Source organism: Caretta caretta, chromosome 11 (genome assembly GCF_965140235.1).
Source record: "Caretta caretta isolate rCarCar2 chromosome 11, rCarCar1.hap1, whole genome shotgun sequence".
NCBI lineage: Eukaryota > Metazoa > Chordata > Testudines > Cheloniidae > Caretta > Caretta caretta.
Window position 1 is genome coordinate 62,616,707 of NC_134216.1, and position 21,774 is coordinate 62,638,480.

Here is a 21,774-nt window from a genome sequence, read left to right on the forward strand (position 1 = left end):
AAATCGCCCTCTAGGGCCTGTTATAACCCAAAGCTGAAAGTGCTTCCTTTGCTCAACGTGTAATTGTTACCAGGCCATTTCTGGGCCACAAAACCACCATTGTTGATTCTCAGAGTCTGTAATTCTAACTGCTCTGCTGGCTTGAAGTGTTTCAAGAGGAGAGAGACAAAACTGAGAGGAGAGGTACTTAGAAGAGGGGCAGGAAGAAGGGAGTGGAAAGACTGTCTTGTGGTTTAAAGCACGGGACAGGGAACCAGGCAAGTGGGGATCTGTTCCTGGCTCTGTCACATACTTTCTGTATGAACTTGGACAAGTCACTTAACCCTCTGTGCCTCAGTTTCCTTACCTGCAACATGAGGATGATGCTACTTCCCTAAGTTGCAGGGATATATTGTGCATTTTCATCCAGGAATGTTTGTACAGGACCTTTGTGGTTTCTATGGAAGAGTGCCATAGAAAGCTTGTAAAAGAGCCAGTACAGGAGAGAAAATAAAGGCAGCTCCAAATGATCTGATATCTCACTGCCTCTTCTTTAATACATCTGTAATTGCATAGGCAGGAGCGTTTATGGCCTTTTCTGGTCTGCCTAAAATGTGATATGTGTGTGTGTAGAAGGGAGCGGGGGATTGCGGTATATAATAATCACCTTCACTGTAAGCATCCAGTGATTAGCTTGATAGTTGTAGACCGCGCTGCCATAAAGGCCCGTTAAACATTCTTTATCAGACAACCAAAGGCATAAATGTTAATGTTTTGAAGTTCATAAGCCAGTTTCAGCCACTTGTTCTCTTGGTTATTTTTGCAGTTCAGTCGTGCGGGGGTCGTTTGAATTCAAAGGATGCTGGTTACATCACTTCACCTGGATACCCACAGGACTACCCTTCCCACCAGAACTGCGAGTGGCTCATTTACGCCCCGGAAGCAAATCAGAAGATTATCCTCAACTTCAACCCTCATTTTGAAATTGAGAAACATGACTGCAAGTAAGAGCCTTCCTCTTCTTCTTTACGAGATAATCTGCTCCTCCTCCTCTTCCACTCTTAACTAGAAAGGCGAGGACCAAGCACTCCCAGAAACAGGAAACTGGGTGGTGGCCCCAGTCTCCAGAGCATCCCTCGCTATGTCACCCTCCTTCAGAGTCTGGCTTACCTTGTAGCAGGCTGTCGTGTGACTACATCGCACTCAAAGGGAAAGGGTCTGAATCCCAGCCTCGGGTAGTGATCCTTGGCACGTAGGAGGTGTTGGTTCTGTTCCCTGCACTGGTGCTGATTCTGCTACACTTGGTGAATTCTGATTTTGAAGGGGAGACCAGGAAGCGGGTTACCCAGGAAAATCAATTAGCAGCTAGTAAATAATTAACAGCATCAATAGGCACCATTAAAGGCTGAATTAATGATGTGGTCTCTGTGGATTTATAATCCAGTATGTACCCTCCGGAGTCTGTGACCAACTATTGGGATGTCTGAAATGTGGAAAAGTTTAGAGTCTCCTAAAATGGGGCTGATTCTGCAGTCTTTCCACACACAGTGTTCCCTTTGATTTATGATAGCATCCACATATCAGACTCTAGGATCAGGCCCACTGACACAAAACAATCAGCACAATCTTAGGTGAATTTTTTGAAGATTGAAAATTATGGTGCCAGATCCTCAGCAGGTGTAAATCAGCATAGCTTCATTGGTTTCAATGGAAGCACATTGCTTTACACAGTTGAGGATGTGGCCCATTCTAATCACATAGGCCCTGATCCAACCAGTGCTGAAGTCAGTGAGTGTTGAAGGAGTTCAGTACTTTGCAGGATCAGTGCCATGTACCGTAGCAGGCAGGGGGAAGCAGGAACTCTGACCATGGACATAAATGAACACAGGTGATCTAAGCAAAATAGTGAGGGACGTGATCATGGTTTTATTGTTGTGCGTTTCAGCAGAGCTGCATAACTTACTGGTGGCTAAATGCAGTCACTCAAAACCCATGGTAATAAAAATGTTACAGTTCCACTGGACTGTGACCCAGGAGACTCGGATTCTATTTCTGCCTCAGCAACTGGCCTATTGGGTGACCTTGGGCAAGTCATTTCCCCTCTCTGGGTGACAGTTTGCCCTTTTGTAAAATGGGTACTGATCTCCCTTGCAAAGCACTTTGAGATCTACTGATGAAAACCCTATTAAGAGCTTGGTAATATTAGCTTTTAGTATATAGAGGGGAGTGTGATATGGCAGTAGGAGTTAAGAGTCCTGGTCCTGACACTGACTCATTCTGTTGCCTTAGCCAAGTCAGGGCCAGCATTTCTAAAGTGCTTAACACCCACAGGCAGCCCCAGCTTTCAGAAGAACTGAGCATGTTGGAAGCTGAATGCTTTTGGAGATCTGGCCCTTTAGCAGTATATGTGGGAGCTGAGTTCTTTTTGAAAAGCTGTCCCCAGCTGCAGGTGTTAAGCACTTGAAAATCTGACCCTGAAACTGTTGCCCCACATTTTGCCTGTTTTCCCATCTATAAAATGGGGATAAGAATGCAGTTGTGGCAAGCGCCACCAGCTGTCACTATTACAGCTAGTTTTCCAAGTTCTTTTTCTTAGTGTGTGAGCAATTTTGTAGTCTTAGAAGAAAGGTTGGTGTTGGTACTTTTGGTTGCATAAGGCTCTAGGTGGAGGGAGCTCTGTGAGCAGCACGAGAATTCGCTGTCTGCAGTGGTCTCTAGTTAGAAACAATTCTTGAGGCAGAGTTGCTCCCTAGGAACTAGGTATCAGTGCTGGGCTGAGAGTGCTGAAGTTGGGGATTGCCTGCATCTCTGTTTTAGGACTGGTGCATGTGTGTAAATAATGTAAATTACACTTTTGGAATATATCCACGCCACTGATTCCTCCTCCTCCTTCTCTGAGCTGCAAGGGCCTGGATGCCTGCTCCTGCTCCACAGGAGTGCAAGGCTGGTGTCAGAATGGGCACTAAATACGTGTTAATTCCTGGGTAAGGCTCAGTCAGTGAGCTTTCTGAGATCACTGCAAAGAAGTTTCTCCCACAGTGCTGATTATTTTAATTGTTTTCTCTTTTGCCCCCTTTTTTTTTTTTTTTTGGAGGCAACATCTGTTCAGTCCCATATTTCTTTTTCTTTTTTAAGCTGTGTCCAGCCACATTAGGAAGTAACTGGGCCTTCTCCCTCCCCCATCATGAAAGGAATAATTTGGTGTAATTGAAGCCCTCGAAGGCCTTTCTCTTTCTCTGCTTCATCCCTGCTCCAAAGAAGCTCCTTAGTTTGGAAAGCACTTCAAAACAAGGAAAATTGGCCGTCTTCTGTTATTTTCTTCTCCTGTGTGTTAGTCACAGCCAGGATCTTAATGCTTGTGGGGTGGGCGCTTTCTAAAATAAAGCCTGGGAAAAACAGGCCATTGTCTGTGCTGCCCTTCTGACGCAATAATGCAGCAGTAAAGCCGGGAGCAAAAGGAGAAAGAGAAAGAGAGAAGCTCTGGTTAAGACCGGCCAAACTATTCGGAAATAATTGTAATAGCCCGTCTGCTCCCCATTTCTTCCTCTCAGCACTGCGAGTGCAGCTGCCGTTTTCCTCCTGTTTCAGTCCCATGCAGTGGGATTGGGTATCTGCTATCTGAACCGGGAAGCGGTGTCCAGTTTGAAAAGAGCAGGCTGCTTTGGTGAAAGGTTGCCATTCTGTCACATTGCATTGCGTGCACATGCCAAGTTTTATTTTTGATCTCAGGAGAGACTTGAACCAGCCTCCTGTAGATGAGAAATGAAGATTATTCCCAGTCACGTGGCTGTTCTACCCAATCCTTCGTAATTGCCATTTCTCTGTTCAGTCTGTGCTGTTTGCTTGGAAAATCCAACTCAGAAGCTTCAGTGTTGCGTGAATCACTGCATTCTATAGCCACCTTTTCCAGTCACGAGTCCCTTCCCCAGCTACGTTTCTCTCTGGACTGTTAAAAGCCCCTTCCAGAGATTCTCTCCTGAAATCTACCATCAGCTGCTCTGCTGAACTAATGGTGCTGAAGGATTAGACTGGGCAGAGCTGCCTTTGAATTCCAAGTCTTTTCTGTATAAACAGGGTGGAAGCAGACTCATTTCACATCCTAGTGGAACAGTCTTGCTCCCAAGACAGACAAAAGAACCTCTCATTTGAGTCATGATGGCTTAACCAGGAAAGCATTATCTAAAAATATACATACATAAAAAACAGCCTGGCGTGTTTTTTCTGTCGACTTTTTCTGAACATGAAATGCAGTTGAATTATGAATAACCCAGTGGACATGCTGTCTCTGACTGTGATGATTTCACATACAGTATTGGCTTCAACAAGAGTACTTGTAGCCCCCTCTGGTGGTATCATGACAAACAAGACAAGAGAGTTTGGTCCTTGTGAGAGAGGTGGCTGTTCAGAGAGCTGGCAGAATGAAAACCAAAGATGAGCCTGAGCCACCGAGTTTGGACCTTCCCCAGAATTTGGATCCAAAGGAGTGGCCTCATCTCAAATGAAAACTGGTTTTAGAAGAAGGGTACGGTAGAAAGTACTATGGGGAATTCATGCACATTTACCCTGATATGAGAACAGAACTTAAAGGGACAGTGCTCCCAGTCTGGAGCTGACTTGCCCATAATTTAACTCACCTTACACGTCTCATATTTTGTTTTAAAGCTGCTCTGCTGGTCTTGGAAAATATCAGTTTCCCCAAAGGAGGGTAAGCAGCATTGACTGATTGCCAAATTCTCTGCTGCTGATTAATTATTTGTGTTACAGTAGCACCTAGTGTTCCCAACCAAGATCGGGACACGATTGTGCTAGACTGTGCCAACACAGAAGGGGAAACAGTCCCACCCCCAAAGAGTGGATGCTGTAAATAGACAAGACACACAAAGGGTGGGAGGGGAAAGAGGGGTGAAGTGTCTTGCCCAGGGTCATATAGTTCGTCAGTCAGGGAGCCAAGAGTACAACCCAGGGCTCACGACTCCTAGATCAACCAAAACACATCTCCCTTGCTACTAGACACTAGGGATAACAACCATGCTGCCGTGTGTTCCATTGAAGCCATGGGTGTTATGATGTGGGATGGGATCCCATTAGACACATCAAGCCAGAGTCTAGTTAGCCTGCAAGGTCTTGTTGTGGTTGCATGAGCCTCTCTCAAGCTGGGCACTGAAATAAGCAAACACAAATATTCTGCTTTCTTAGCAAGTAGTCTGAGTCCTGTAGATTTTAATATCCTGCATACTAACAAGAAGAGAGCAGGGCAGAGAGTCAATGCAAAGTGGGTGTAAGTGCCCACATACCAAACCACAGCTGGCAACTATAATTTTAGGCTCAGCACCCTCGACCAGATCCCTTCACACAAGAACATAACACTGCAGGAAGGCTTCCTTCCATCAGCAGGGGTTAAAGAGCAGACAAGACAGCAATTATAGGTGACTAATTAGTAAATGTTTTGAAAAATAAGCAAAATTATCTCATTAGTAAACATTTTAGAAACAATGCCATTTCTTTCTGAATTGGGAAAATCCTAGAAAATAGAAATATATGAATAATGTTAGAGAGAGATGTGTTTTGAGGGGACGTAGTAAGCGACCACACTGGATCTTCTGTGAATGAAACAATGAGAAGGGTTCAACTTTAACCATGAAGGGAAGGGAAATCATAGAGGAAACATTCGTGAAGGCATTTGGTTGCTTGTAGGTTTATGGGCTGGACAGGCAGAAACAGTGTTTTGAGCTGGAGCTGTTCAGACATCAGCACTGTCTGCAATGGAATCTGTGGTTAAACTGGGGCATACTGTAACCTAACTCTGTCACCATCCCAATCCCCAGTCATAATCCTTGGATAGGTGGGTGCATTTGCCAGAACAATCAACAGCAAATGAGTCAACCATGTTGACATCTAAACATTCCATTAGTCTTCAGAGTTAACACCCACTGAATTGAATGGAACCTGACCTTTGAGTTATTTTGGCCTGTTGACTGTCTACAGAAGCATGCAGCCAGCTCTGAATCTGTTTGTGCTTGTGTTCTTAAAGGGTAGTTTGAATTCTTCAGACACTGATGAGGCAGAAGAAGTGTTGCTATGGTTTATCCCACCACACTGTTTTACCCAGCCTGCTGGGCACAGAAAGGTCAGGATTTGGTTCTGTATGTTGTATCCCTGTTGGAATTGTTAGAAATTAAGGGCCAGATTGTGGCTTTAGACACTGCCCCTATGGGCCTCACAGCCATACTTCTGAGTCACCGCTTTTCTCCTGTGTCATCCTGGCACCTGGGGGTAGTGATTTACTGCTAGCCTATCTCCTCAATAAATTACTACTCACCCTGCACTGGCTCAGAGGAAGGGGACAGAGCCAAGGCCCTGTTCACCTATTGCAGAGAGGGAGTAGGCAAATGAATAGCCCTGCTTACTCCTGTGCACCTGGACCCAAGATCCAGACAGCCCAATGGAGCGATAAGGGGGATTCCTGCTGCCCGACCCAGGCATGTGCTTCAAGTCACACTAGCTCTAGCCCGACGGTATTTCTTCTGTATTTCCTCTTGTATCCTGTATTGACCACACTTAATGAAAATCCAATGTAAAAGTAATGAAGCAATCTCATTAAAACAAATGGACAATAACCACAAGAAGTGAAATACTAGTGACTGTGAGTCAGCGTGCCTGGGTTCTGTTGATGGCAATGCTCCAGACTTGCCGTATAGCCTTGAGAATATCACTTGTCTCTTCTTTTTGTATCAGTTTCTCCTTTTACAAAATGGGGATAATAATGCTTACACGTGTCAGAGGATTGTTATGAGGATTAGTGAATTATTACTTGTAGAGAACTTTGAGGCTGTATGAAAGGTGCCATTTGTTTAAAAATTTATTCTTTAAGGGCCTGATACAAAGCCTCCAGCTATCAGTATAAGCCTTTCCACTGACTTTTAGGGGCATTGGATCTGTCCTTTAATGAGATTCCAACTACCTTTGCTGCATGTAGTTCCTTAATTCATGTTATTCAGACATTTATTTATGTATGGGAGAAAGGAGGGGCCTGCAGTTAACATCCAGAACTGGGAGTTAGGAGATCTGGATTCTATTCCTGCCTGCTGCCTCCATCTTTGGCTTACTGTGTGACCTGGGGCAAATTATGTAGGATGCTTCAGTTTCCTCACCTGTAAAATAGGAGACAATATTTAACTCATAGCCTGCTCCAAGCATAAGGAGAGGTGGAATTCCTGCAGATGAGGGAATTCTGTACAAAGGATACCATGTCATAATAACACACAGCATCAGGTCAGAATGCTAAGCACCAGGCACACTGCTCATCTAAGAACAGAGGCCAAGAAGTCCTCTTCTGACCAGACAGGAGTTTCACCATCAAGTGTGAAATCTGCAATAAACAGAGGCAGCAGAATGCAAAAGCGTCACTGGAACCACAGGAGATTTTTTTATTCTCCAAGGTTGGCACTGATCTATTTGAATTAAATGAGAGAGATTATCTCTTACTAGGAGACTAGCACTCAAAATTTATTTGAAATGCAGCTGTTGCACAACACATCAAGTAGCAATGTAATAACACACTGAGTGTAAATCAGCTTGTTTGCTATGCAATTTCAGATGGGCTAATAACAGGTATGGCCTACAGTTCATGACTAGCTCATTTTAGCCACACTGACATATCAGTGCGAGCACACTGTGTCAGACCCTCACTTTGCTGGTTAGGAGAAAAATCATTACAAATAGCAAAGAACTTGATTTTTTTTTCTTTAAAGAGAGAAGCTCTGGGAGGTTCATGGGATCCACACAGAGCTTTGTTAGACTATTGCAACTCGGGTCTTTTATTTTTTAATAGAAAAAAACAATTCAGAGATGAAGGTTGCCAGTATCTAATAAGCTTCTTGAGCCAAAGCCAATTAATCCTGAAGTAGTGTCAGAACAAGATCCTGTATCAAGGATGTCAGAGAGTGACCCCTCTTGCAAGTGGGACAGGATTACATGCTACAGTTGCCACTGAGGGTCAGTCCTACAGGAGGAACAGAAGATCCCAAAATAAAACCAAGGAAGAGAGTTTTCAGAGTAACAGCCGTGTTAGTCTGTATTCGCAAAAAGAAAAGGAGTACTTGTGGCACCTTAGAGACTAACCAATTTATTTGAGCATGAGCTTTCGTGAGCTACAGCTCACTTCATCAGATGCATACCGTGGAAACTGCAGCAGACTTTATATATACACAGAGAATATGAAACAATACCTCCTCCCACCCCACTGTCCTGCTGGTAATAGCTTATCTAAAGTGATCATCAGGTGGGCCATTTCCAGCACAAATCTAGGTTTTCTCACCCTCCACCCCCCCACACAAATTCACTCTCCTGCTGGTGCTAGCCCATCCAAAGTGACAACTCTTTACATAATCAAGTCGGGCTATTTCCTGCATAAATCCAGGTTTTCTCACATCCCCCCCACCCCCATACACACACAAACTCACTCTCCTGCTGGTAATAGCTCATCTCTTTCTTGAGGACATTCAGAATTCTCCTTTGCTAACACAAGGAGCACAGGCATTGATAGTGAGAAACACCACCCGCAGCAAACACAGATGGTCGTTCACAGACCGTCCTTAGTGCTCACACAGGACATTGTAGAAGGAACTTCCATGAGAACAAGAAGTGGCCAATGCACCAGAAATTCAGTGGGATTCAGAGCAAGTAGTTATTGACAGACATCCAATGAGAGATAAAATGTCAGGGAGTTCAGGGCATCTGCCCTGACTTCTTTCCTAGGACTGCTGTTTGATTTGTGCATGCTAATGCAATGTTTTATTTCCATTTTTAGTAAAATAAAAGGGGAAGATATAACAGTAGCCCCAGGAGTTGGGATACTGGCCCTGAGATCTGACAAGGGTGTTAATCTTTGGTAATCTTGACCTGTGGCAGGTGGCTATCAGCAGGAAATAAATACTGGTCCCTTATCAGCACGCCTCTGTGTCACATGATTATTACAGGGACAAGAACCCACCAGTATCCTGTGTTTGCTGTAGCTTGCTTAAAGTTATTTTGCTCCATTTAATTTCTTAAGATTTCCTTTGTGATCATTGTTTTCTCTGATTTTCCTGCCATGCGCCTTCTGGTTTCGGGCAGGTAGTCAAGGAGTGAGACATCTTTCTGTCTCTTAAGTATGGCAGCTTGGGATACCCGGGACCTCCGATGCCCCCTCCTTCTTCTCCCTTTTCATCTGGAATCTGTAGATGTGAGCACTATCATAATAGAGTGTCAGAGGAAGTAATTGATTCCTCACACACACACAGAGAATTCTCTTGCCTTTAGTGTCAATGGAGCTGAACGAAAGCCTTGGAGGGTGAGAAAGGCGTGTAACTCTCCCTGGCTGAGTTGTCAGGGCAAAACAGACATGCTGGGGGAGACTGAGTGAGAGAGTGAAACAAAGGATTGTTTTAATAGTAAAGGAAATAAATATCTCTGAACAAAGAAGTAGCAGGGCATTGTTTGTGTGGGGAACAGGGAGATTTTGGTTGCCTGGATTGATAGATTATAATCACCCTACCTCCAAATCATCCCTCAATAAGAGGAAATATATCGATCCACTTCACATTCTCACCCACTGCTCCTTCTGCTTTTCCCCAAGTCTCGGGCCTTGCTTCCATTAGACTGTTTTATCACTCATCGTGCTTCACGATGCTAGCAGCAGATGCTGTACTCATGTGGTATGTGACCCGGCAGTAAAAATGCTTTTCTCTAGTCTGAATCGTTCTTGGCCTGGTGCTAGTGTCTGTGGAGCACTAACCATTGGGAAGAATGGGCAAGAACATTTCCAGTGCAGACACAACCTTTGAGGAAGCTGCAGTTTCGGCCACTCGGCTAAGGATGGATTTCAACAGGCACAGGAGATGTACTTTCTACTGTAGGACTTTTGAGAAGGGACACGCTTTCTCCCCACTGCTGATCCTATCCACATCCAACCTCTTCTCTAGTGATACAGATCCCCAGTGTTCTTACCTGCTTTCTGGTGAATGGCCTGTATTTCTAGCTGGGGTGCAGAATTAACATTTGAAAATTGTATTCTAGCCAGGCCAAACTGCAGGCTATTTACCAGACAAGTCAGGATGCTTTTAGCATCCGAGTCACCCTGGCTTGATCCGTCCCTGCATTGCACTGTACCTAAGTGGCTGGGATGTTCAGGTTTATATGCAAATTATCAAATACATGATGGTGCTTTAGGGTATGGTGGAATACAGTAAGTGGCTTTCCTAATGTATAGACATGGTCAGTTGCACAACCGGTCCAGCCCCTAAGAAGGAGGAAGAAAGAATAGATCTTACTGTGACAGGGTTGCCTTTAAACTGAGCAATGTCTTCATAATTCATCTGACAGAAAAGGAGCCAGAATGTAAACTAGAGAAGAGTGAGAAACTGCTGAGCAAAAGAAGTTGGGTTAGCAGATCAGCCTTTGGAAGACCTTCCCATACCATCATTAAGGACAGGACTATTACGGGGAAGGTGGGAAACAAACTGCTAGGAGGATTAGGGTGGGCTGATCATTTTTGGGTTCCCATAGTTTTAGGTTAATGTGGCTGGTGCTATATTTATTCCAAGAGTGAAACAAACAAAAGCCCATGCAGTAAGCAGCAAAGTGTGAATGGGTTCTAGGTAGTAGTGGGCCTGAGCTACAAACTTCCCACCTGACTCTGACTGTGAACGATTCCATCGGTCCTAGGTGAGGAATCCGGCCCAGGTCTGTGGATGTGATATGAAGCCAACTTGGTCTGTCACTGAGTTTCTGCCTTGTACTTTTCTTCGGTGAACCTTCTGCTACTTATTATTATCTCTTATTTATTATATTTCTTCTGCTAGTGAGCAAGCGCCAGTGAGTGGTGACAGTAAAATGAAATAGAAAACAAAGTCCAATTTTCTCCACAAATGGATTATAGCAGAAGCAGGGAGGTGCAAATGGAGTTTCTCAAGTGTCTGTGTGACAGGATGGGCTTTGAGTTGTTTCAATTCTATTACAGTATTAACAAAGTAGAACAGTGTGGAAGCTGGGGGTGATCCTTGAAGTATTTAATCTGTTTTATTCCTGTTTTCATTCTGATTTTCTTTTTTTTTTTTTTGGAATACTAAAGACTTCTTGCAACAAAAAGAGCCCCGAAGCTAAAGATAGCAAGGTGAGGAATTTATAGAGATGGCTTTAGAGACAGAAATAAAATTAAACAACCACGTGTAACTCCTGAATAACAGCCTGCAGAAAACCCCTAACGTGCACATTAGCACATCTTATTTTCTTCTATAATGAACAGTTTTCCAGATATGTCCCAGATGCGAGCTCTTCTCTCCTCCAATACTTCTCTCGGCTGAGATCTGCCACAGGAATGTAGCCTGAAGAAGGGATGGTAACAAATGTGGGGGAAGTAGTCAGAGTTCATTTTGGCGAGGGGCAGTGAATGGGAGGCAGGAACTAAATTCTCATCTGAGGCTAAACTTGCCAAAGAAGCAGTTTTAAAAATCTTTGATTCTCCTTTCTGCAAGATAAATTTGGTTGGTTTTCACGTAATGTACAGTAACTGCTGGAAGAATCTCTACATTGGCACTGCTATCATGGCAGCGAAAAAGACAAAGATGATAAATAGATGTTATTTGTGGCTTCCATTTATTTATTTATTTATTTATGTCTTTGAGGGATTTTGGAAGCAGTCTTCCAATCTGTTTTGGGTTATTCTTTCTCTTCCTACTGCCTGAACTGGATGGCTAGTTTTTCTCTCTTCTCAGAAGTTCTGGTCATGTAGGTGAGGAAGAGCTGAAAGAATAAACCAAAACAGAGTGGAAGAATTGTTTGTTCATAAAGCCCCATAAGACCACATACATGCCACACAACACGAGGCCTGATTCTCCTCTTACTTACACCAGTGTTAAACCACTGTAACTTCACTGACTCCAGTGAAGTCACTTCTGATTTGCACATGAGATGAGGATCTGGCCCTTTGGGCTTTGCTACTCCGCTGCCCTGCAATGAGAGCAAAGTGGGCACAAAACACTACCATTCTGAATTAGTAGCATTCTGTGCCCATTTTGCACTGCATGAATGAGTATACAAGCCGCAGACTAGAATTACACCTTTTATGTCTACACACCCATTTATAGATACAAATACCAATACACATCAGGCCTGGTTCTGCTCTCAGACCCATGTAAATTAGGAGTGACTCCACATAAATTGATGAATTACACCTGTGTAAAACCAATGTAAGCCAAATCCATCTGCCCTATTTATAATTAATGGCTACAGATAAAATCCCACCGGCAGCAAATATAAGTTCTTTGCTATGATGCCATCAGAAAGATTGCTTTCATGCCTCTGACATCATGACCATAAAATATGCCATTTAAAAATCTCCTGCACCTTTTGCAACAGTTTGACTTGTGTTATTTGTATGCTACTATTGCTTAAGATTCTATAAAAGTCACTGGGGACTTTGCTCACGCTTCCAAAATGCTCTGTTTGATTTGAAGGAGGTTTATGGAAAAGTACAATCAGAGCAACTGACAGAGCATGCAGTTGACATTAATTGTGTCTGCCGCAAAACATCAGTGTTAGACTGAGTTGGTGGTTCACTTACCTCTTTCCCCACCTAATGCTGAGCTGTTCCGTAATCATCTTTAATAAAACTATTGATTCTCAGCTGTGACATTATCACCATGAAATAGGATATTCTTAAAGCACCTTTAAAAACCACCCACAACTTTCGGAGGATTTTATAAAAGGGATATTGTGAAAGAGCCAATTAGATTGGTTGGCAAAAGTTCTGGCTAAACAGTCTTCCAATATACCTGCACTAGCTGGCAGTATATTAGCCCTTTCAGGTGAGAATTTGCAATATAATAGTGATTCACACACACACACCCTCCAATTTCTTCCTATTATGAGCAGTTACAGTAGGACATGCTGTGCTAAACAGGACAAAGGAGTGAGTGCTGGGTTGGGAGGCCCAAATCAGCATTGACCATTCCCAAATTTGGGAATGTTTGGATTTAATCTAAGTATCTATTTGTCTGTCTTTCTGTTGGTCTGTCTGTGTATCCTAGACTAGTCTAATATAATATAATCTGTTTAATCAAGTCTGGATCCTATTCCTGGCTCCACTGCAAACTTCCTGTGTGACCTTGGGCAAGTCACCAATCCTCTCAACTTTCCTACCTCCCAGGGTCTTCTGAGGATACATTCATTAATGTTTGCCAGGTGTTGAGATATTGCAGTCACGAGCACCATGGAAATGCTTCTACTATAAATAAAACTAATAATAAAATGTGAGGAAAGTTGAGATTATAACTGCACAGCTAGTTCCCATCTCTAGATCACAAACGTGGCTTCATGAGATAGACTGCAAATAGGGTCGGTTTTATCTAATATCTCTCCTTTTTAAAAAGGTGAAAGGAAAAAATGTAGGGAAAATACCATCCGAGCTAAAGTTTTGCATGTGACCATTGCAGTTGGGAAACTAGCTAATTTTCAGGTTTTCATGGTAGGCACTGGGGTTATGCTGGAAAGTCGTGAAGGTTTTTCTCTGTCCTGCTTTAAGCTTTGCCTTCCATTCCCACCGACTGCATCCCCTCCTCCTCCTCCTGCTACCACTTGCTTACATGTCCCTGCAGTGTTATTTTATCACGGTTTGGATGACGGCTGGCCTCCGCAGCTAGGAGGATGTGGTTAACAGTAGGTTTGTTGATCCCTGATCTTGCACTGAGCAACATGAATTTGGGCTCTGCACTTTTGGGTGTGTTGCTCAGCAGGGTAGCTGCAGAGTGAGTCTGCTGGAGAGCCCAGAGGTATCCGGTTACATTCTTGCTAGGTGTATATTGATGTTTCTGGACTTTGTAGCTTCCTGGGACCAGGCAAGGGTGGAGGTTTATGTTGGCTCAGATCGACTGTGAGGAGGAAGCACTGGTGTAGCTACGTCCCGAGGAGAAGCGTTGCTCTTCGCCTGTCTGGGTGCCATTTGGGGGCCAAGCTGCAAGAAAGAACTGAGGTGCAAACTGCGGCAGCAGGACCTTGGTTGGTTTGTGATAGTCACACACTGATTCCACTGAGACTACTCTTGTGAGCGAGGCAAGCTGGATTCACTCCAACGTATGATGTATAAGGTTGCCAGTGTAACCTTACAATACTACAATACTAATGCCTGCAAAACCAAACCTGGCCTTCAGCATTCTAAGGGCTAACACCAAAGCTGCTTGCAAACTGGAGAAAACACAGAGTAGCAAGATACTGAGCAATAGACAGGACTGGCAATAGGAAAAAAGAAAGAAGGAGAGTGAGTAGTAGAGACATTAAAAGGCCTTATACTGAATTATAAAAACTCTCTTAACACTGGTAAAGCAAGGTCACTTTCTGTTAAGAAAGAATCTTTAATAAATTGCAGCACCATAAGTGATAGATGTTTTCTGGCTCACTTTGTTAAACAATTTCAAGAAGAGTAGCTAAGCGTGTATTCCCCCCTCTCTCTGCTCTCTCCCACCATTGCCTACGTAGGCAGAAGCACTTTGACTTTCACTCCCTGCTTCACAAAACACCCAGTGATGTGTGTACAATGCTGAGAATAAACACAACCCTGTGTTTGAAACTGTTTCAAGTCCAATAACCCCCCTTCCTCCTGAAACTGCTGTTGCCAGTATTTGTTCCATTGGTGTAGACTGTGGTCTGCATCCATGTAAGAAAACATATGTAATCCCTTGACCACGTTTTATTGTAATGGGTGTTGACTGCTGGGCCAACCGTTTGCATCGCTGTCTTGTTGGGGCTTGGAATAGGAATTGGCTATGGTATTTGACAGTGTCCTCTGTTCAGATATGACTTGGGAGTTCAGCTAACCAGTAAAACTGTGCCTTGTGTTGGGCTATGTTTACTTAACCAATGGAATTATAGTATTGCCTATGAATGAAAACCAGCTGACTTGTGATTGGCTGAGATAGTTCAGATGCCATCATGCCATTTCGCTGCTCCACCCAACAATGAGCTGTTCCATAACCGTCTGGATATGAAACTGTAAGTGCAGAAAACATCCAAAGGGTTCCCCCCGCCCCCAACACACTGGAAAAGGAACCAAGTCTGGAAATTGTGTTTAAACTCAACATAAACAAAGTTCTAGCAAAACCAGATTTTAACATGGTTTGGCCAGTGACCCCACCATAACAGAACTACATTTAACAACAAGCTTGAGCTTGGGCGAGTGAGTGGGCAGAACCTAAGTGTGAAAGAAAATGAGCAGTCTCCACTGCGGAAGTTAGCCTGGAGTCTCAGTTTCGGATGTGAATTCTTGGAATGAACATATTTGCTCTTTTACTTTTAAGGAATCAAGCATGAAGTTTAACTAGTAAAGAAAGCAAACGCTCTTATAGTGCATTCTGGCAGAAGTAATATCCTGGTGTGAATACTGTCCCACTTTGCAGATCTGTTTATCAGTACTGTAAAAACATAATGAGAATTTTGCCTGAGTAAGGACTGCAGGGTTTGGGCCAAGATTTTTAACAACAACAACAAAAATCCCTTATGTGTTTATATTAATTCCACATTTGGCAAAAACGATCTCTCGACCTCCTGCAGACTTATTTAGTTGGTTGTAAGATTTGATTTATTAAGGATTAGTTTCATGAGGAGAAAACTCCTCTTTAGGTGCTTGGATGAGGCCAAATGTTTTAATGTAGAGAGGAGCAATTATTTCCCAATGAATAACACATTAGATGAATTTAGCCTTTTTTTCCTATTTGCAAATTGTCTTTGAGCAGATTGCAAAATTCACAAGTTTTATTTGTTTTTTGAAATTATTCACTAATTCTTGGGCTACAGGATGTTATAGATCTTGTCATTTCATAATGTGTTGGTTGATTTTGTAAGTCATGTATCTTTTCTTCTGGATACTGATTGGTTGATTTATGTCATGGAGACAGCATGAACTCAAAATCCCTGCTGTGCTGTTGAGTTATGTAAACAAGAGAACGGAAACAATGCGATTTGACTTTCGGGTATGTAAACTAAACTATTCAGCACCAATGGCAAATTTTACAATCAAATGTACAATTTGAAATCCACTTTTTATGAATATTCAAGAATTCATGCTCGTTAACTCGGGAGCACACGGATGTTCACTGAATGTGAAAGGGCTGCAAAGGTGGTTAGAAAAAAAAGGTTTCAGAGTAACAGCCGTGTTAGTCTGTATTCGCAAAAAGAAAAGGAGTACTTGTGGCACCTTAAGACGATGAAGTGAGCTGTAGCTCACGAAAGTCTATGCTCAAATAAATTGGTTAGTCTCTAAGGAGCCACAAGTACTCCTTTTCTTTTTAGAAAAAAAAAAGTCTTTTGAATTCGAGTAGATATTCACTAGAAAAAAAAAAGGTCTCCTCTGTTTGCTGAACTCTGGGTGAAACAAACAGAGAAACAAAACCCTACCAAAACAAAGCACTGCTCTGCCCACACAATTTTTCCCCTGAGGAGAGGATGAGAGAGAGAACAAACCGCATGTGACAGATTTTAATCATGTTGCTTAATGCACTAATGGAGGCTGCTTTAGATATCCCATGTGAGGCCAGATCCTCAGCTGGTGTAAATCAGCGTAGCTCCATACACCAGCTGAGGATCTAGCCCCATGAATGCTCTTCCTTTGGTAGATCACTCTTTTAAAAGGAGGCTTTAAATGTGATTTGGTTTCTTTCATGCTGGGCAGCCAAATTGTGTTTGTCACCAAATTATAGGCTGGCTAGTTACTGCTAACTCAGTGCCTGGCCCAGTATAGATAGCACTTTAGCTTCAGGCATTTTTCAGTTGGAGTCCAGCCTGATTAACTCCTTGAAAGGAGTGAGACCTGGCCTATTCGGACTGCCTTCCTTTCTGAGCAGCACATTTAGTTCTGGGGTTGTGGCTTAATGATGTATGTGTGTCTTGCAGGACAGGAATGAGTCACATGAGAATCCTTCTGTGTCCAACAAGCTACTTCTTCTTTCAACTCTCAGTTTCCAAATAGAGGATCTTGTGACGAAGTGGAAAGTAAGAAGCGTGGCAGTGTGTAACATTTCTGCACTTTCCTGTCCCCTTGGAGGAGGAGATGCCTAGCATGTTGTTTTAACAGGTTGATGCTAAGCAAATAAACAGAGAAAGAAAGATGGGTAGTTTTCTGTAAATAATGGTAGGCTGGTCAGAGACTTAACACAGAAAGGAGAGAGAAAGTGTGTAAAGATTGCATGATGTTCATGTAAAAACTATTTATCTGCCATACAGAGATACCAGTACTATCCTGCCACTAGACATGCGGCAAGATGAACACGCCAAAGGGTTCACTGGGAGTTTTAGATTCAGATCGGAATTTCACAGTGGGCTTTTATCTCTCTAATGGGCCAAACTAAAACCAGAATTATTATTTATCTGTAGTGCCTAAGAGCCCTAGTCATGGACTAGGACTCCATTGTGCCAGGCTCTGTACAAACACTGAACAGAGATACAGTCCTTGTCCCCAAAAGCTTACAACGTAAGTGTAAGACAGGAAAGACAGGTGGATACAGACAGGGGAATGCAAAGAAACAATAAGATTATATTGGTCAGCATAATAGACAGAGTGGTCTTGGCACACTGGTAAGGATCCAACACCATTAAGCTTCGGATGATTTGAAATGTGTTGGTAGATCTGAATTCTGTGACTTGGGCCCATCTCTAATAGCTTTGGGGGTTTCATTTCTCTCTCTCTCTATATATATATATAGAGAGAGATACTTTGCATGGTGTCTGCCCAAGTGCTGATCACAGCAAGGTTCTGTATGTGATTAATTAGACCTTGTTATCAGCAGTCACTTTTATGTCACTTCTCTCAGCAGTGTGTGCTCCTGATAATGATTATGTGAATTACAGAGTGCGGTTTCCAAACTTTGGCACCCACAGTGAGCGTCCAAATGCCTCATCTGGGATTACAAATGTCCAGTTAGGCATGTCAAATGGAATTTGGGCATCTGTAGCCAAACAGCACCAAAATATAGGCTGCAGGTGCTTAATTTAGGCATAAAATTGCAATTGGTTCCCCAGTATTTGCATTTTGGGTTTCACCCAGTGCTTTAGGAGGAGTTGGTAGAGTAATAATAAAAATACCCAGCCCTTATCTAGCACTTTTCATCCATAGTTCTCAAAGCGCTTTACAAAGATAGATAATTATCCTGGATTTACAGATGGGGAAACTGAGGCAAAGGGCAGTGACATCACCTGGCAGGCCAGAGGCAGAGCCATGAATAGAACCCGAGTTCTAGGGCAGAGCTCTGTTCACTAGGCCACCCTGCCTCTATTTGTTATAATGTCACATTTGGTATGATATATATGTTGAACTAACTGGTTACACGGCCATGTTGTTTGAGCATTTACTGCTTGTCTACCTTTTCTACATGCACAGCCACATGCTATTTGATGGGTGTGTAATAAATCAACATATATATATATATATATATATATATTTCCTTCCAGTTACTTCAATCAATCACTGGTTAATTAGAGCTTCTATTTAATTTGATCAAAACCTAAAGAAAGAAATAATCTGTGGTAAAAATAACCCAAATTCCACCCTTTATTTGGATCAATTTAAAGAGGTAGCATATTATTCAATCAGTGGCCTTGGGACATTCTGTTTAATTAATACAGGGAGGTAAATATTCTGAATGAAATCAAAGAGAGAGCACCAGGAAGTCCCTTCTGATGATACAAGATGAATACAATGACAAGATGTGTTGTTCAGCCATTGTTATCTATGTTGTTATAGATGGCCTTCGACTACTAAATTTAGGGGGTCAGATCCTAAGCTGGTGTAAACGGACATAGATCTGTTGACATCAGTTGAGGATCTGCTTCCGGATATGGACCCGAATTGCCCAAGTTCTGAGGGTGTTTGGATCTGGAGTTTTGTCTTGGGTCCATCTCTGCCTTCCATGGACTGAGCTGGTGGGGTGTGTGTGTGTTAACTAATCCTTAAATTGTTACATGAACTTCCTTGGAAGCCAATAGGGGATGTGTGTTAAGACTTCAGGGTTAGGCACAAGATATGATACCTCCACCCCTACTTGATGATCATATGGATAATGAGATAATCCACTTAAGTCAATCGAAGTGAGAGGTATGGAAAACTGTGTATAGAGAGTGTTAGAATGGAAACTCTTACCAAGTAGTCTAGAGGAATGAGCATGGGTCTGGGGGGTTAAGAGTGTTTTATTCCCGTCTCTGCCACTGCCCTCCTGTGTGCCCTTGGGCAAGTCATCTAGGGAGGGATTGTTAAATCCCTCGGGATTTGTGCTTCTAAATCACTTAGGTGCATTTGAAAATCCAATCTTTACCTCTTTGGCAAGTGTGAAATGGGGATAATGATAGTATCGTACCTATTGTGCAGGAGTGCTTGGAGAGTGAATGATCCTTTGGACAGAGAGCAATATCTGAGAGCTGAATATAAATAACAAATAATACGACTTACCAGAGAGATCAAGGGAAGGAACTGAGGGAAAGGAAACACACAAGCTGGTTATGGAATGGGAGGTAGGTCTAGGAGCAAAGTTTCAGTAGAGGGAGGTGTTTGTTACAATTAATATTGTTTATTATTTGTATTGTGGGTAGCACCTAGAGGCCCCAGCCCCATTGTGCCAGGGGCTGTACAGACTATAACAAAGAGATGACCCATGCCCCAACATTTAAGATGAAAGACAACAGGTGGATACCGCAAACTGATGGGAGAGCACAAGGAAGCAGTGAGGCCATTATGAACAGTGGAATAAGCAGTGGTCACAGCACACCAGCTGTCTAAGAACTGTCAAATGTTTTTTAGGCATCGTGGGACAGTGCCTTTTAAGAAGAGATGTAAAGGAGGATAGTGTCCTGGAAGATTTTTATAGGGAGCTTCTCCTTTTCATAGGTGGTAGCATGGGAGACTGCATGATGATCGCTTGTCTGAAAATTTGGCAAATGGGCAATCAAGGGTGACGTAGGCAGAGTGGAGGTGAGAGTTTACATCTGTCTAGTGGATTAGAGATCCTAGGTAGGACAGGTGTAAGCCATAAAGGGTCTGAAAGGTGAAGACAAGTAGCTTGAGCTTACTGCAGTGGAAATGGAGAGATGCAAACAAGGTGTGACATGGTCAAAGCAAACAGCCAGGCAGATGCTTCTGTGAAGAATGTAGGCACGTATAAGGTGGGAAGAAGGACTCATTGTGTTTGTGCCATACATTCTGTAACATCAACCTGTTTGTCATGTGTCTCTTCTGTCTCCCTTCCCACTCCCTCGGACAGATATGACTTTATCGAGATACGGGACGGCGACAGCGAGTCGGCAGACCTGCTGGGCAAACACTGTGGGAACATCGCTCCTCCAACCATCATCTCCTCAGGCTCCTCTCTCTACATTAAGTTCACCTCTGATTATGCACGGCAAGGCGCTGGCTTTTCTTTGCGCTATGAGATCTACAAGACAGGTCAGTGTCAAAGGCAGACTTTGGACTGGCAGTCCTACAGCACCTATCTTCCCAGCAGTTGACATTGGGATCATCACAGAGCAAATCCTGTGGGCCACATTTTCAGTAGGGTTTTTAGCATGTGCTCAGTACAAAGGGTTTTATTTTTTTGGCAAGTCTGTTTCATCATATTTCCAAGAAGGTAAAGATTTTAGTGGTGCGTTATAGTGCTTTTTGATTCGTATCTTGGCATGAAAAGCAGGTTTCCTCATTAAATTCTCTTGCATTCCAGAACTACAAACACTCTATCTTTTCTTCATGGCATGTAAGCGCTTGTTAAGTCAAGGCTAAGGTGAAGATTGTCCCTCCTTTAGAACTCTCTAAAGTTCCTGTGGATATACAACTTAAGCACTGATCAATGGCTCTGTTTTCTCTTTCTGGAAGGCAAGGGTTTTTGTAACGGGTGGACTGCTCGTTTAAAGGGGCTGCTGCCTGCAGTGTCAGCAAGGGAGTCAGACAGGCGGCTGTTGAGTTCAGTATAACAGGAACTATTCATAATTCTGCTTTATACAAAACTATTCTGGAAGAAAGTAAAAGCTACTCAAAAGGCCTTTTTATATCATCTCTGTCTAAATATTTGTCAGAACTGTATGCATGAGAACACGTTGTCTCAAGAAAATATGAAACTCTGTGTTTGTGTGTGTGCACGCGTGTGTGTGTGAGAGAGGAGAGAGATTGAGGGGTTGTACATACTTCCTCTTATGTCGGTATAACATATGTCGCTCAGGAGTGTGAATAACATCTCCCCGCCACCTTCCCCTGAGCGATGTAAGTTACACTGACCTAAGCGCCTGTGTGGACAGCACTAAGTCGGCGGGAGAGCTTCTCCCATGGACATAGCTACCGCCTCTCACGGAGATGGCTTTATTACGTCGACGGGAGAGCGCTCTCCCATCGGCGTAAAGCGTTGGTGCAGCTGCACCGCTGTAGCGCTTCTAGTGTACAGTAGCCTTGAGAGAGAGCGAGAGAGCTTGTGTGCACATGAGGGGCATAAGTATGTTTTGTACAAGGGTACCCGAAGCTATCTGTCATAGGACCAGGCCCTGTGCCCACATTCCATTGCTAGAGTACTGGAAGAAAACACACAACTGTCACGTCATCGGCAGAATATGAAACAAATACATGAATATACTGGAGAATCAAAAATAGGCGCAGCTTTGTTTGTGTCTTTTCCAGAATCTTCATACCACCACATAAGTATTTAGTGGTTTTGAGCACAGTTATATATTATTTAGAGACAGATGCTTGTAAATACACAGAGACATACAGACTCGGGTGCTGATGACTGGCTGACTGGG

General features: G+C 43.1%; 1 protein-coding gene across 4 annotated transcripts in view; it reads left to right on the forward strand.

Moving 5' to 3' along the window:
• The window catches only part of NRP2 (neuropilin 2), a 123,321-nt gene that overhangs the window by 21,558 nt on the left and 79,989 nt on the right, over nucleotides 1–21,774 (forward strand). For all 4 annotated transcript variants that reach the window (XM_048869288.2, XM_048869289.2, XM_048869290.2 and 1 more), the window contains exons 2-3: nucleotides 806–983; nucleotides 20,256–20,437. In XM_048869288.2, coding sequence (XP_048725245.2) covers nucleotides 806–983; nucleotides 20,256–20,437 — 360 coding nt within the window. The remainder of the gene's footprint in view (nucleotides 1–805; nucleotides 984–20,255; nucleotides 20,438–21,774) is intronic.